The sequence below is a fragment of the Glossina fuscipes genome, unplaced genomic scaffold (genome assembly GCF_014805625.2).
Source record: "Glossina fuscipes isolate IAEA_lab_2018 unplaced genomic scaffold, Yale_Gfus_2 3, whole genome shotgun sequence".
NCBI lineage: Eukaryota > Metazoa > Arthropoda > Insecta > Diptera > Glossinidae > Glossina > Glossina fuscipes.
Window position 1 is genome coordinate 12,889,605 of NW_023998417.1, and position 14,680 is coordinate 12,904,284.

The window sequence follows — 14,680 nt, forward strand, 5'->3', positions numbered from 1 at the left end:
GATGCTGTATTGATCATAAATATTTTGATTTATTTCGCATTGTTTAAACTCAATATTGTTTATCAGGTACGCTAATAAAAATATTTGAATAGTGAGCCCAATAACAAAGCTTACAAAGTAAACTAATAAAAACTCAATTGTAATTAAAAATAATTAAATTTTGTTTACATTAGTACATAATGTAAATACAAAAAATATATTATTATTATTATTATTATTATTATTATTATTATTATTATTAATAATGTAATACCATAGTAGCCATAGAAGATTTGAGATGATGCAGCAGCTTTCAACTCTGAAAATATTGCCAACGATGTACTAGCTAATCTACAAACAGATATTATTCCGCCTTAACGAATGAAAAAAATTAAGGCGCGAACGAACAAATATTTCACGAACCAAGATTCGTATTCGGTGCGTCTAACCCTATGGGTGTCTGGGAAGTCTGTGTAGAACTTGATGGCGAATAAAACATTCAACTTTATTAAAATGGCTGCACTTAACATGAGCTAGAAGTCTTAGTTTCTAGGGAGGTTCATACTACCTTTACTCCTAGAATTTACCTTTTTTTTTGTCCAAGAAAATTGCAATAATAATAATAATAATAATAACCAGAAGTTAAATACTTCAGCCCAAGATGAAATTTATGGACCATACACCGTGTGTAATTAATTACGTGAATGTATTGATCGGACATCCACTTTAAACACTAACGATAAAAAGCTTATTCAACGCAAATTCTCACCCCAGAAAGAATTAGAAGTAATCCATAATAATCTGTTAAAGCTAACATGCAATCTATTACGTGGTTCCGTCCAGTTTCACGGCTCCGTGCTCTCGGCTTTTGACAAGGCAAGAGTAACATATATTTAGTCAGACTTTTGATGGCTGGTTGTATTTTTAAAAGACACAATCACACAATAACAAATTTAATGTCTTTCGGAGGAAAAGTTTAGAAAAATTTAAGACAGTCTTCCTACGAATTTATATCTTTACATCATTTATTCAGAAAGGGAAAGGTGTTTGAGTCGTTTCACTCCAAAGATAGGCGTAGCGTTTATTATAGGCCCTGCAACATGTCTAAGCTAAAGCTTGCTTACTTTTGAAGCTCACCTTTCCAATCAAACTCTCTCTCTCTCTCTATCTCTCGCTGTCTCTAATCTTTCCTTAACGAAATACTCTATGATTCTAGTTGACATCTTTGTTTTTTTTGCATACACGGAGACGAAAACGAAAAATTCTTAAGTAGAAGTAAATATTCAGATATTTCAATTATATAAAAATTTCTTAAATCGCTCCCATTCCAGAAGAATAGCCGAAAAAACACACAAACTTTATATAAAAGTGAAAAATCTAGTTTGTTTTTTTTTTTTTTTTTTTTGGTAGAACCAGTTCAAGGAATCAAACAAGAATAAAATTTTATAAAAAGAAACGAAAATAAAAAAAAAAAAAAACAATTTCATTAACAAGAATTAATAAAGATTAATATTTAGCAAATAATTGTAGTTATAAATGCTTGCACTCTCCGATTCTAATGAACATTTGAATAGAAACAACAAAACAGTTAGGAAGAGACCGTTTTATAAGTGGCTTATATAATATAATTTGTAGTAAATTTTAAAAAGAAAGCAAAAAGAAAAAAACACAAACTTTGCATAATGACGTTGAAGTTTTTGATATTGTTCGTTATCGTGGTAACGTTTGGAGGCGCGTCTCAGGCAGCCACATACTTGACAGAAAAACGTAAGTCCTTTCAATGAGATAGTGAAAGAAACAACTTAGTCATATTGTTATGTTATGTTACAGCCGCTTTTTTGACACCATGTCGCCGAGATGATCCTGGTTTTGAAAAGTGTTTCACCTCCAACTTTGATGCGATCTTTCGCGAATATAAAGACGGTAAGTTGATGTATATTTAATATCAAATATATGTCGAGTTCTTTGGAGAGGGGGTCAATCCAATCATATTCCCACTGCGGCCCTTACCCCTCCGTATTAACCGTGGATGCGTGTTCGATGAGCATTCATAAGTCGCGAGTGAGAATTAGATAAGTACTTTTAAAGATGCGTCAGCAGTAATAGCGAAAGCGATTAACACCGCTTACGGTTATTCACAAATATTTCACTCAAAGTCATTGAATTCTAAGGTTTCCGTTTGGCAACGCTTTGATAGCTTGTGCGTAAGCAGACAGGTCGCTTAGTTCAGGTATTTTTCAGGTGTCCTAACGACCTAATTCATTGGAAGAGATGTACATGCGTTTTTCGAAACAAAATGCCTGAAATATGCAAGAGACATATTTGTGGCGAAGAAGAATACAATTTTTTGATTTTTTTTTTTTTTTTCAAGGAATTCCTGGGTCAAAAGAGGTTAAATCGCTAGATCCCTTACCAGTGAAACGTGTGACTATAGCTCAAGATGCCAAGGGTCCCGTATCGTTAAACGCCGAGCTTACTAACATGTTAATTAGTGGAGGAAGCAAAGCGCAGACCCAGAAAGCTAAGTAAGAAATTTTCAATTACGTCTATTGAGTGCATTTTGAAGTAAAATTATTCCGTATTAACGCGTTTAGCTGGAAAGAAAAGGAAGCAACGTTAAGTTTAGTTTTCTTTGCTCCTCAACTGAAAGTCCAAAGCGATTACAAAGTCGACGGAAGGATACTAAGTTTACCCCTAAACGGTCATGGCAAACTTAACTTCGTAGTAGGTAATCTTACGTTCCGTTTTATTTTACTTTTCCTCAAATGCTTATGCACTAAGTGAAACTTTCATTTGGCATTGAATTTTCAGACAAGATTACTATGGCCATTAAGATCAAATATAAATTGCGAAAGGAACATGGTTTCACATTTTCTGATATCGTAGATTTTCATTTGGATATCGCAGAAATTGGTGGCTTTAATATTAAGCTCGAGAATCTATTTAACGGTCAAAAGGATCTAGAAGATGCTGCAAATATGACGTTCAATGAAAATTGGCGCGATCTCTACGAGGCGTTGAAGCCAGCGATTAGACAGACATGTGAAGCCGTCTTGGCCAATCGCGTGAAAGCGGTATTCAAATTTATTCCGGCCAGTTATTTCATTGAAAACTTGTAGTTGTATGTAATAATTACTTTTAGTCATAATTTTATGTTATTCACTGTGACAATAGAGATTTAAGTAAAATTAAAAATTCACATAGATACCGTTGTTCAAATTTCACAATTTTCACAGCAGTTCCCACAAACTATATGTATGTGTGAGATTTACTTTACTTGTTTAGTGTACGATGGCATAGCAAGCGCTGAAGGAAAAAAAAATATTTCTTTTGACGGACAAACTTTTCACAGTTTGTAGGTCATGATCAGTCTTTCCGTACTTGTCGGATTTCTTCATAAAATTTTATCGTTATGATTAGGTATTGTTTAAGAAAATATTTTTGTCACTTTATTACGTCACTTCATACTACGCACATCCCGTGTCCGCCAAGTATAGGAGTATATCCGCAAAGAGCTCGACAACTGTCATCTATTCATGAGTGTTCCCTGGAACAAGACTGAAGATTGGACGGCGGGTTTTAACGACTCTGACAAGCTACGCAACGAATTATCGCATTCTTCGAACGGACAAGACGCATCTTTCTTTTCACATAGGAAAATGGTCTCGAAGGTAAAATTAAAATATTTTTTCGCTAGATCCTCTCTAAATTTGGGTTTTGAAAGGAGTGACAACACTAGTTAATACGACCGAGACGGCTGGTAATACTGAGAGTGAAGGTGAACTGAATATTGCTAGTACGAGTTATGTCAACAATAAATAAAAATTTTGATCGGAAAGTAACATTAAAACCTATTTTCCATGAAGTGCGCCTTAAAGTCGAAAAAATACGGGAGCTGTTGCTAGAAAACTCAATTACGTCCTTAGAAAGAAAAACAGCTCTGTCCAAAAATATTTATACCAGACCCACCAACAGCTCACAATGTTTCCAAACGCGTAGACGTAAGACTCCACCATGCATACACCCACATAAACTGTAAGTATAAGACGGTGGTAGTTAAAAAGAAGTGGAAAAAGAGAAAGAGACAGTCAGTGGACGCAGCCTTGTGAACGTGCGTACGCAGCTACGACCAGCTATGGCCAAATCACACTGAGATTTGAACCCGTAAATGCCGACTTGGTGGTCACTTGTCTTATCAACTTTGGCTAAGCCAAACCCTTAAGCGTCTCTTTACATCTGTTGTTCTCTTTTTGAAATGATGATTGATGTAAAACTGTCTCATCTTTGGTTAAGCTCTATTTGTTCGCCGCAATAAACGCAAAAACACATGGAAAAAATGCTTCAGCTACATTCTAGCCTACGCCTATTCAAATAATTGTTTTATTCAACAAAGCACCGCTTAATACTTTTACATGTCGCTTATATGTCGCTTTATGGAAAAATAAAAAGTCAGGAAGTGGATGCTTTAGGTGAAACGATACGTTTTTTCAACATTTAAAAATTCCGGCTTTAATTTCGTTTGGCACAAATGTTTTCTTTTCAAGTGAATACATTTTTTATCGTACATTTATTTGCGGCTGCGCTAGTATGTCTTTAATTAAGGAATTTCTTGATTTTAATTTAAAATTAAATCTTTATAAAAATCTCGCCAATTTTTATTAAAAAAATTCTTTTGTGCTACATTTCATTTCCTTACTAATTAGTGCCATTGCACTGGTTAGCAAACCCGATACGTATCTGATCGAAGATTACTTGCGTAAACTACCATAGTCATGGCTTTCTTCAGAGAGCTAAATGCAGGACTGCTTTGCTGGAGAATGTATTCACTTTGAAGACTTAAGGCTCAACTAACTCAAGATCTTACTTTGGTACAAAATATACGCTTAAAACATCTTTGACAGGTTTTTCTGTCTATTACACTACTGATAAAACAGGTACGCCCGGCTTTATCCATCTGGGATGAGTGCGTAAACAAAAAAAAATGTTTGCAAAGGAATAAAGCTTTTGAAGTTCCTATAGACTTTATATCGACTTAACTTGGTCTAATTGGCGCTTTCTCTCTTCGTGAAATCGATTAGAATCAGGAGCTTCTGCTATTCCTGCGCAATATTTGCAAAACAGAAATTTTATGAGGAAATCGAGTACCATCCACATGCTTGCACCTTCATCAAATAGCTTTTAGGAGTAGAATAGGGTTTTTTTGCAAATTCCATCTTATTTACTCGACATGCGACATATTTGTGCCGCAGTAATCTTTCTAGAGCTCTTAAGTTTTCTGGCAAAGGGTCCGGCATTTCATAATAAATCCTTTTGCAAAGAATAGTAACATATATCTCAATATGCATTATAACCTATCACTTTCTCTTTCCTCACTTCTTTCTGACCATCGCCGTGTTCTATGTATAGGACATCCACTGGTGGATTGATTGTACAAAAAGGTGAAAAAAAGTAATAAATAATTATCTAATAATTTTTATTTTTCATTTATATTTGATTTCTTGAAAGCTTTCCCTATAAAAACATCGTTGTTATGAACAACATTTCTGCTGTTTGTTTTGCTATTCTATTTTGCTATTCAACTTGCTTAAATAAATAAGTTAGCTTATCATACATCTTTTTGCTTTTAATTCGCATTTATTTGGATTTCGTTTATATACTTTCGGCATGCACTGTTTCACCTCAACATTCTTTCGAACATTTAAAACTTTTAAGCCACACTTTAATCGCATATGCTTTAGCTTTATTAAGCTTAAAGCTTAGTTTTATTGTTAACAAGCGTTACTAAGAACACAAAACGATTCGTGATAACTAACTGACTTCACTCAAAGGCTTTTTAACAGCCGTCCATGCCGCCGCTCTAAGGTCATCACATTGTATTGACCAGTATCGACCTCTTTAGCGATACACTCGTACACTCGTCAAACACTGAGCATGTGCAATATGTGCAAATGGGTGGTAATGAAATAACATGCCAAAATGACGTGCGCACGTTCTAAAGCACATTACTATAGCAAAAACATTTTATAAGGAAATCCGACAAGGACGGATAGACGAATCATGACGTATGTGTTCGTTGGGTACACTCAACTGGTTGAAGGCAGATGTGAAAAAGTTTCATAAGCGCTAGACGAAATATGTCGTATTCGTCCTGTTACAGATTTTTGTATCTCATTCGTTGCCTTTCTCCCACCATCTTCATCGTGTCTGACTACTACTTGAACTTTAAAAAAAAAAAAAAGTTGTCGCAACTTTAGTTCAATATTCAATAAACCGAGCTCCTTGAACCACTTGTAAACTTATTATAAGAATTTTAATTAAGTCATTTTGCACTTCGATTTGTTTACTGAGGAATCACAAATAAAACCAGATTCAGAATTTACTCTGAGAATGCCATCAAACCAATGTCAATGTAAGTTACCACACATTTGACCATGAATGCAAGCACAGCAAGCTATCGCACAACAAAGAATTCGTGCAAGTAGTGAAAAAAAAGTCAAAATCTTCCCGTTACGTTAATCCATTAACGTACAGAAGTGCAGATTTCTTCAGCTGACATGAAGTTTGGCTAATCAAGATTACTGTTGCACCAAAGTCTTCAAGGACTCTGGCCAATATTTTCATAATTATTGCCACATAATCATAATCATTGCGTTGCGTTGTGTGTTCTTTGCAGTTTTGGTTGGTTTTGATGTTTCACTATTCCAGGCACCGAGCTGCGGGCTCGCCATAAAATTTTGTGACCGGTTTATGCAAGCGTTACATGTTTTCAAAGAAAAACATAAAAATTCTTATAATTCATTATGCTTTGAGAACCGGTTCAAGCCATTGATATTGACATCAATTCATTCAAGCTTACCAAACATTTCAAAACCAAACATTTTCAAAATGATATAATTGCACGTCATGATGCTTACATAATTTAAAAAAAACAAAAAGTCTATTACTATTGCTACTATTTAGCCAAAGAAATGTATTCTAAGATTAAAGTCTTAAGGCGCCAGCATCTAAGGCAATCCACTTTATTTATTTATTTTCTCGGTTTATCAAATATGAAAGAACTTTATTGAGTGGACATTTTAGGGAGAAAGTACGCCCCAACTAAGCTACTAATTGCATAACTAATTCCTCTCCCCCGTGCCTTAAATTACATAAAAATAAATGAGTTCTCCACAAATCGTACAAAAATGTGAAAAAATAATTCGATCCTCTGCTTAGACTTCGAATCACGAACCACAGATCATGAAACTTTGGAAATTGTATTCGTGTTCCGATGAAAATGCATTTTCTGAACAATTATGAAGTGTTCGCTCAATATTTTGAAAAACATTTGCATCCACGTGCCAAAGCTAGCTCCAAGCTATGTACAATTGTGCAACTTTCTAGAAAGAATTATCATAAATATGAAATGGCTGAACAATTAATTAATGCAAGCTTTTGTTTCGCAATTGTTTCCAGTAAATAAATCAATTCGATTTGCTTGTGCTATACAGCTCTGCGTTCTTTAGAAGTGAAAAAACCCAGCGGACCATATCACAAAATATCTCTTACAGTAATAAAAAAAAAATTTCTTCTCGCGATATACCCTACACTCAAGTACAAGGTACAAGGCCATATTAGGTTTGTGCGCTTGTATGGTTCACCCAGTAGAACTTGGGATAAAGCCACCTTGCACTATACCGATTGACTGCGAATCGACCTAAGCTTGTCTGTCCGTCTGTCCGTTAGTCTGGCCTTCTGTTTCTTGTGTTTAACCTACAGGTCGCAATCCTTGAGATATTTCGATGAAATTTATTTGTAGTGGAAGATATTTAACCCAACATTTTTGTCTTAGTTGTTTTTTTTTTTTCAACCTAGAAATATAAACAAAATATATGTGAAATAATATTATGTAGCAATTAATAGGATTGTTGACGAATTCAGTCGATCATAAATGGTGCGATATTATTAGAAGTAGTCGCGCAAGCAATAAAATGATATTAATGCGATTAGTTTCATGGTTTAGTGATAAGTAAGACTTAAATGTTTTTGGTTTAACGAAATTTCGATCTGCCCTAAAAGCGACAACTTGCTTCAATATGGAATCGATTTATACAATCGTCTATTGATTACAGTGATACGTGTATTAATATAACATAAAACGAGTGATAATCACCTGACACATACAATGTACAATAAAAAGTTTTGCGATTATTTCCGCTACCTATACTGTTTTCATTATAGTAATTATATCGTCTACAAATTTCCAACAAAAACCTGCTCAATCTTATGTGCCTGTGCATGTATGTGCGCATAGTAAGACAAGCGGAATTCACTAAGCAGAAATCTTTTCAGTGAACTTGTTCGATAACTAAAGAAGAAAGCCGACGAGAGAAAGGTTTGACAGTGCCCAGCGCCAGGGACTGAGTCAACATAATCTTCATCCTGTAGTCTTAGATGGCTCTCGAATGAGGTGTAGTGAAATTGCCAACTTTTTTAGTTATTGCAAGGACGCTTGTGGACAGATCAAGGAAGCACGGTTCATTCTGATTTAAGAACATTACCTCGAAATTCTGGGGGCTTTCAGAAGTTTTCCGAAGAATAACGACAGCAGCTAAAGACAGGCAAGAGGATAGAAAAATGAACACAAAGACATCAAGTCTGATCAAGAATCTACAAGGCTCATAGGATCTCTGACGATGTGGCAAACGCAGTAACGTAATTAGTATATCTCCGTTGTCTCCTGACCATTTTAAATTTATTTTTAAAAGCGACAATAAATTAATCTGATACTTTTAATTTGTAGACACATACGATGTAGTGTGTAAAAATGATTGGCCTATTTCCCTTTCGCGATTACTTAACAGGCAGAGAGAAAAGATTAAGACAAACTAGTTTGTTAAGGTCTTAACAGCAGGTGTTCTAAATAAGTAAGAGACTGTGTTCACTTAAAGTCAATATTCGTCGCGAGCTCGTGCATGACAACTGGAGAGTACTTCTTCTCGCCCTTTCAAATCGACCTTGGAAATATTTCAATCAAATTCAATATGTCTTACCTATTGTCGGTATATTTGGGCACCAGTTTTCACTGAAGTTTTCTTACAGATTTACAGAAGAATAAACGCTATGTCATGGTTGCCTGATGATTAACTATCTTTCTCTTCGCCTTGCGATCATAACTGTTTCAATAGATATTCGAAAAGGATAGGCCGGTAAGGATAAATCGACTCAATACTAATACTCAGTACTAATTAGACGCGTATATGGGTATACGTCTCTGTAATGTATTTCTGTTAGATAGATAGAAGAACACATCTACTATATTCTATCATGCGAGAGAAGGTATAAAAGAAAGTTTTTGGCGATAAAAAGTTAGCTTCATATCATTTCAAAATAGGTTTGACATAGTAATCGAAAACTATATCGAAATTAGATATTTGAAATATTTGTACATACGATGCGGAAACTTACCCAAGCAGAGGAGCATTTCACCCCACCCTAGAGATTATGCTTAGTTCGCTTGTCACTTGCCTATTTTCTTCTCCTTCACACATTGGATTGGATTAGGTTACGAACCATTATAAGAAGGCATGAGAGCCTTATTTCATAACCACTTAAGTACGCATATCCTTAACGATACTAACGTAAAAGAAAAACTAACATATAACCAAAATTATCCTAAGCATATCCTAATGGTAAGCAACATGAAATAGCATAAGAGTTCACACTTAATACCCATATATGCTTTTCAAAATTCTGTGAGCGACGGTTTAAATGCTTTTCAAACTCCTTCAGGTTCATTCTCTTTCTACACACAATTTTCCGATCATCCTCACGTTTTGTAGAAACAACATCTGACCTCTGATGTAATCTCCGATGCATCCGTTGTAAAAATTTGAGAAATTAAAAAACTTGTCCGTTTCTCTACAATTAATGTGTTTCTTTTAATAGTTTTTGTATATGGGTACATACACTGCTACATAACTGCGGTATAGTGTAAAAACTGTGTTGTAGGGAAACAGTAAATTTTCAAATGACCCGTAATTTGAAATGCTTGAACCTTGTAGGTGTGAATCATTTCAGGTCCCATCCCTATAAGCAAATAAAAATAAACTTTAAGAGAAATGCTTTATTCGTTTCCGTCATATTGGGCTGTTTACTTGATCGAGCTTGTCCAACCTGGGCAACAGGCGGCCTTTAGAAGCACCAGTGAATGCATGCACGCGCATATAGATTGCGTATCAACGCAATCAACATGATTATCCTTTTTTGCCTTGATTGCTTGTCTGCTTGGCCATTCCAACCAAGGGTAAGTTTTCCGATTTCAAGTGGACAGTTACATTTATTTACTTACACATATGTACGCATAAAAACATATGTAGATTTGCATTAATTAGGTAGAATCACTTATGGGTATATTTTGCGTATTATAAAAATAACGAGGAAATAATTCGACATCTTTTCTCCCCAGAGTCATTAACTTTAAACTTTAATTACACAAATGTACTATTAATAAATATATAGAGGAACTACTTTATGATTGCTTGCTGCTATTCTACTGTGATCATAATATATGCTTGAATGAAAAGTTCGTCTTGTCACTTTTGCTAATTGACGCTTGCTTAAGTTAGCACTTTTATAAAATAGCTGATCGCAGTCATTAACTTGCCCAGTTTTCTATAACGAACGCAAGCGTAAACACCGGATAAAATCTACTTTTCGAATTCATCTTTAATTTAATTTAATTTAATTTAAGTGAAGTGAAACGTAATAAAGGTAAACGTGTCGGTGTTCAGATTATCAATCTCTCATTTACGTTTAAAAGCACTCGTACCTACCTATAGCACACATCGAAGAATCATAAAAATGCAGCAAGTGCCAAGGTCAACTAACTTAATGGGTCATTGCATTTTGGCATTGTTTGTCATCGTATTGGGCGGCGAAAATTATTCAAATGCTTTCGATTACTTCAGAGAGAAACGTAAGTTTTATCTAAAATGAAACGCAAACACAAGTGCGTTTAAGTTGTGTGACTGTGGTAGTTAAATAAGAAACAAAATAATTCATAATTGGTAGACGAAAAAATGCGAAAGGGAATATAAAAAGTCCTTTTTAATTAACTAATACTCACAAAACGAATAAATTGCGAACTTAACGTACTTGTGGAAAAGCTTTCGGTAGAAATGGAATTTTGATCTCAATCCACTAATCCATAGATTGGTTCGTCCTGGTTTATGTACATTCGCCACAGTATTCTCCACATGTCCTTTGGCGATGCTAGTTTGCGCAACCCACGCAGTCCCTCAAGATAATTCAAATGTTTTTTGTGAAAATACCTTGTGAGAAAAGTGAGCGCAAGCCTTGAAAAAGGAAATGCACGCTTAATAGAAAACAGAATATATATGTTTGAATATTTTATAACGAAAAGGGTCACGATTATTACAATATTTAGGGGAATAGCTTAAGACGCACACACAAATGCACCTCCGCGTCATAAGTAAATGCAAAAATTGCGTATCAGCCTTAGGCCGTAGATAGAGAGGAAAGATGATACTCATTTTGCCCACTTTAACAAAATCAGGTATGTGAGCTGTGTATAGCATTTGGCAAAGTTTCTGTATTGAAAATTACTATGTATATATAGTCTAGTTAGGGACCCCACAAAGTACATATGTATTCCTGATCAGCATCAAATTCGGAATGCACCTAAGCATGCCCGTCCGTCCCTCTGTCCATCTGCCCAACTATGTAACATTTGTGTTAAACTTTCCCGCGGGCGCAAATTGCGAAAGAAAATGAAAATGGCGTAAAACGGGTCAAAGGACACAGCTACAGCGCCTTCACATCCATGCAACATCCAATCTTGAAGAGTAGGAAAACTGAGTTCTCTTTCTTTTTTTTAGTTTTTTCTTAGGAGGCAGGTGATGGGTGTAGAAGATTCGGTGAAGGCCGAATATAATTTGCTTGCTTGTTTGTTTTTTTTTTTTCAAGCAAAATATATGTCGTTTAATGGGCACATAAAGTATCGCCAAAAAAGGTGACATCTTTGGCTACTAAAATAGAAGCGCATATCGTGCATAACCAAACGTAGAGAGATATGTGTGTACACTCAAACGGTCTAATATATTAAATTGTTATCATTTTGCAGCGTCTTATATTAAATCATGTAAAATTTACGAGCCAGAGTTTACAAAATGTTCCACGGAATCTATTCAGATGTTAATTACTCAACTTTCTAAAGGTGCGTTGACGTGGAAAAGTTTATGAAAAGTTTTTGCGATATATAAACTTAAAATTACCTTTTTTTTTTGAAATAGGCATACCTGAGTTTGAGGGGATTGTTCGCCGCTTAGATCCCTTTATACTCGATGACATTGATTTTAATCAAGCGAATACGGAAGCAGCAAATCTGTACGCACATCTTACAAACCTAACAGCGACGGGTCTTTCAAAACTTCAAATTAAAGAAAGCCGGTAATATTTCAAGTGAATTTATGCAACCTCACTCCACAACCATAGCACACTACTCTAACTGGTTTTGTTTTTCTTCAAATAGGGTTAGCAAAAGAGATTTCAGTTGGCTGACCACAATTCTTGTTCCCAAGCTGAGATTGGAGGGGCAATACAAATTAAATGGTCGTGTTTTAGTGCTAACATTACAAGGCGAAGGTCACATGTTTATAGAAATGGGTAAGTTACCGCCATAGGGTCGATCGTACCGCAATGTAAATAATGTTAACTCACCCACGCACTCTTGCAGATGATTTAGCGGTAGTGATGCGAACGAAAACGAAACTAATTGAAAAGGACGGCTTCACCTTTTATAATATCACCGAGCTACGCGCTGAGATCGAAATTGGCAATTTGCGGACACAATTTGATGATTTGTTCGGCGGCAATAATAAAGAAATTGAAAAAAGTACAAATGAATCGTTTAATAAAAATTGGCGAGAATTCTTTGAAGCCCTACGCCCTTTAATCACCGAAACCGTAGAACGCATATTATTCGATCTTTTGTCCAACGTATTCTTAGCTATGCCCGCCACATTTTTCGTAGAAGACATTCCTACGCCAGCTCAACTGTATAATAACAAAGTTTGAGAAATAAGTATTTTTTCAAATTATGCAACAAACAAATTCTAAAAATAAAAAATTTCAAGGGATAGACATTGCTTTTGTTTGATTAATCACACTGTGCCTATGGAATTCAAGGTTATTAAGAAAACGCTGCAAGTCTGATATTCGGGATTGATTTACTCAGGAATTTAGTTATAAGCAAAGCACACTTCTCAGGGTTGAGTTATGAGTCTTAAAGACGTCGTCCATATACGCGGTATTAAATTTAGGGTGCAAAAGGTCCATGATCTCCTCATGAAAATGTCACTCATTGCTGCGGAAGGGAACTAGCTCGACCATGTCTTTCGGATTTTAAGAGTCCGAGACACGTTCCAGATTTACGTGTTTACATATCGAGACAGACGGTCATGAGTATCATCATCAATTTTCCTAAAAAAAAGTGATGTATTCAAGCATGTATCAAGCCTTCCACTTATCTAACGCCCTCATGGGATGATAACAGTCGTACGTGTATTAAATTTAAAGTGACAGCACGTGTTGAAAGATCCTGCAACACGATGTAAGCATGGCCTGAAAGTCGTTTCAGAGAAACAGTTTAACTAATTGTTAATTGTTTTAATAGCATATAATTAACTAAAAACGTTTATAAAAATTAACTAATTCAAAATCGAAAGCTTACTTGCTATAAGCCTATATAGAAATCATTACACATCATTATATCAAGTGCAAGTTTCGCTTAATCTTTTCTTCTTCTTTTTATGCTTTATTTATGCATTTTAGCGATTTATTTAATACCATTTGTATTGCATTGCACGGATGTCAACTATGAAAGATTAGGAAGCTTAAAAAAGTCGCTTAACGTGCTAAAACCTCATGTTCTAACGCTAGCTTACCATTGCAGACTAAAAACTCTTAGTGGAGGAAATTGCTTTGTATTATCTGCCGCTGTCACTTCTACCAAGTTCTATATAAAGAAAAGTAGGCCTTAAAGTCCAAAAAATTGATTTCGCTACTCCCTGCTAAAGCTCCATTTTTTCTGACCTCAGATCCCATAGGGAATAAGTTTGAAGCAAGCGGTATAATCGATAAACATCTCTAAGAAGATAATACTGAGCAATGTCAGCGGATTTAAATGAAATAAATAATAAAAATAATAATAATAATAAAAATCCATTTAAACAGACACATTGATAGGCATTGCGTCAGTAAAATCAATCAGACCTCAGTAAGCTTTTTTCACTGTTAAATTTCACAATAAACACTATTGATTACTCTTTTATTACAAAGTGATCAGATAAATACGCAATTTACGTTACTTTTAAGGCGTACAAGTTTGTTGTCAATTTCGATGTTTTGTAAAGTTTACACACACACGACCAGCGAAAGGGGAAGATTTTTCCTTGCACTAGCATAAAGCAGGAGGCATTTTCGCTTTACCTTCCTTTCACCACGTGCATATGGTCGTCGCTGCTCTTCTTCTTCAGAGGTTTTATGTGTTTGCTGAGCGCGGCGACTTGATTCAAGGCGCCCAAAGCCCTTGATATAAGCTAGCTATCGCACAGGGTTCAGGGTATGCAACTGCGATAGTTACATTCATAAAGTATGATATGAAGACGTCTGCAACCATCGTGGAGTAAATTCGCCCATG

At 35.3% G+C, this 14,680-nt stretch overlaps 2 protein-coding genes across 2 annotated transcripts; both read left to right on the top strand.

The window, feature by feature from the left end:
* Positions 1 to 1,495: 1,495 nt before the first annotated feature.
* Positions 1,496 to 3,301, top strand: LOC119634345 (circadian clock-controlled protein daywake). The gene is made up of 5 exons (XM_038028430.1): positions 1,496 to 1,746; positions 1,810 to 1,902; positions 2,351 to 2,504; positions 2,574 to 2,707; positions 2,791 to 3,301. Exons 1-5 carry the CDS (start codon positions 1,662 to 1,664, stop codon positions 3,096 to 3,098), a joined length of 774 nt encoding a protein of 257 aa, XP_037884358.1. The 5' UTR covers positions 1,496 to 1,661; the 3' UTR covers positions 3,099 to 3,301.
* A 7,320-nt stretch (positions 3,302 to 10,621) lies between these two features.
* LOC119634344 lies at positions 10,622 to 13,124 on the top strand. The gene is made up of 5 exons (XM_038028429.1): positions 10,622 to 10,936; positions 12,104 to 12,196; positions 12,273 to 12,429; positions 12,512 to 12,645; positions 12,716 to 13,124. The coding sequence occupies exons 1-5, from the start codon at positions 10,822 to 10,824 to the stop codon at positions 13,054 to 13,056; spliced, it is 840 nt and encodes a 279-aa protein (XP_037884357.1). The 5' UTR covers positions 10,622 to 10,821; the 3' UTR covers positions 13,057 to 13,124.
* The last annotated feature ends 1,556 nt before the right edge of the window (positions 13,125 to 14,680 follow it).

What these genes read in the sequence shown, in the direction of transcription:
- LOC119634344 (XM_038028429.1), top strand. Translation starts at nt 10,822, where the DNA reads ATGCAGCAAGTGCCAAGGTCAACTAACTTAATGGGTCATTGCATTTTG. An exon ending in CGATTACTTCAGAGAGAAAC is followed by an intron (nt 10,937 to 12,103) that starts GTAAGTTTTATC and finishes ATCATTTTGCAG; the next exon opens with CGTCTTATATTAAATCATGT. An exon ending in AATTACTCAACTTTCTAAAG is followed by an intron (nt 12,197 to 12,272) that starts GTGCGTTGACGT and finishes TTTTTGAAATAG; the next exon opens with GCATACCTGAGTTTGAGGGG.
- LOC119634345 (XM_038028430.1), top strand. Translation starts at nt 1,662, where the DNA reads ATGACGTTGAAGTTTTTGATATTGTTCGTTATCGTGGTAACGTTTGGA. An exon ending in CACATACTTGACAGAAAAAC is followed by an intron (nt 1,747 to 1,809) that starts GTAAGTCCTTTC and finishes GTTATGTTACAG; the next exon opens with CCGCTTTTTTGACACCATGT. An exon ending in GCGCAGACCCAGAAAGCTAA is followed by an intron (nt 2,505 to 2,573) that starts GTAAGAAATTTT and finishes TAACGCGTTTAG; the next exon opens with CTGGAAAGAAAAGGAAGCAA.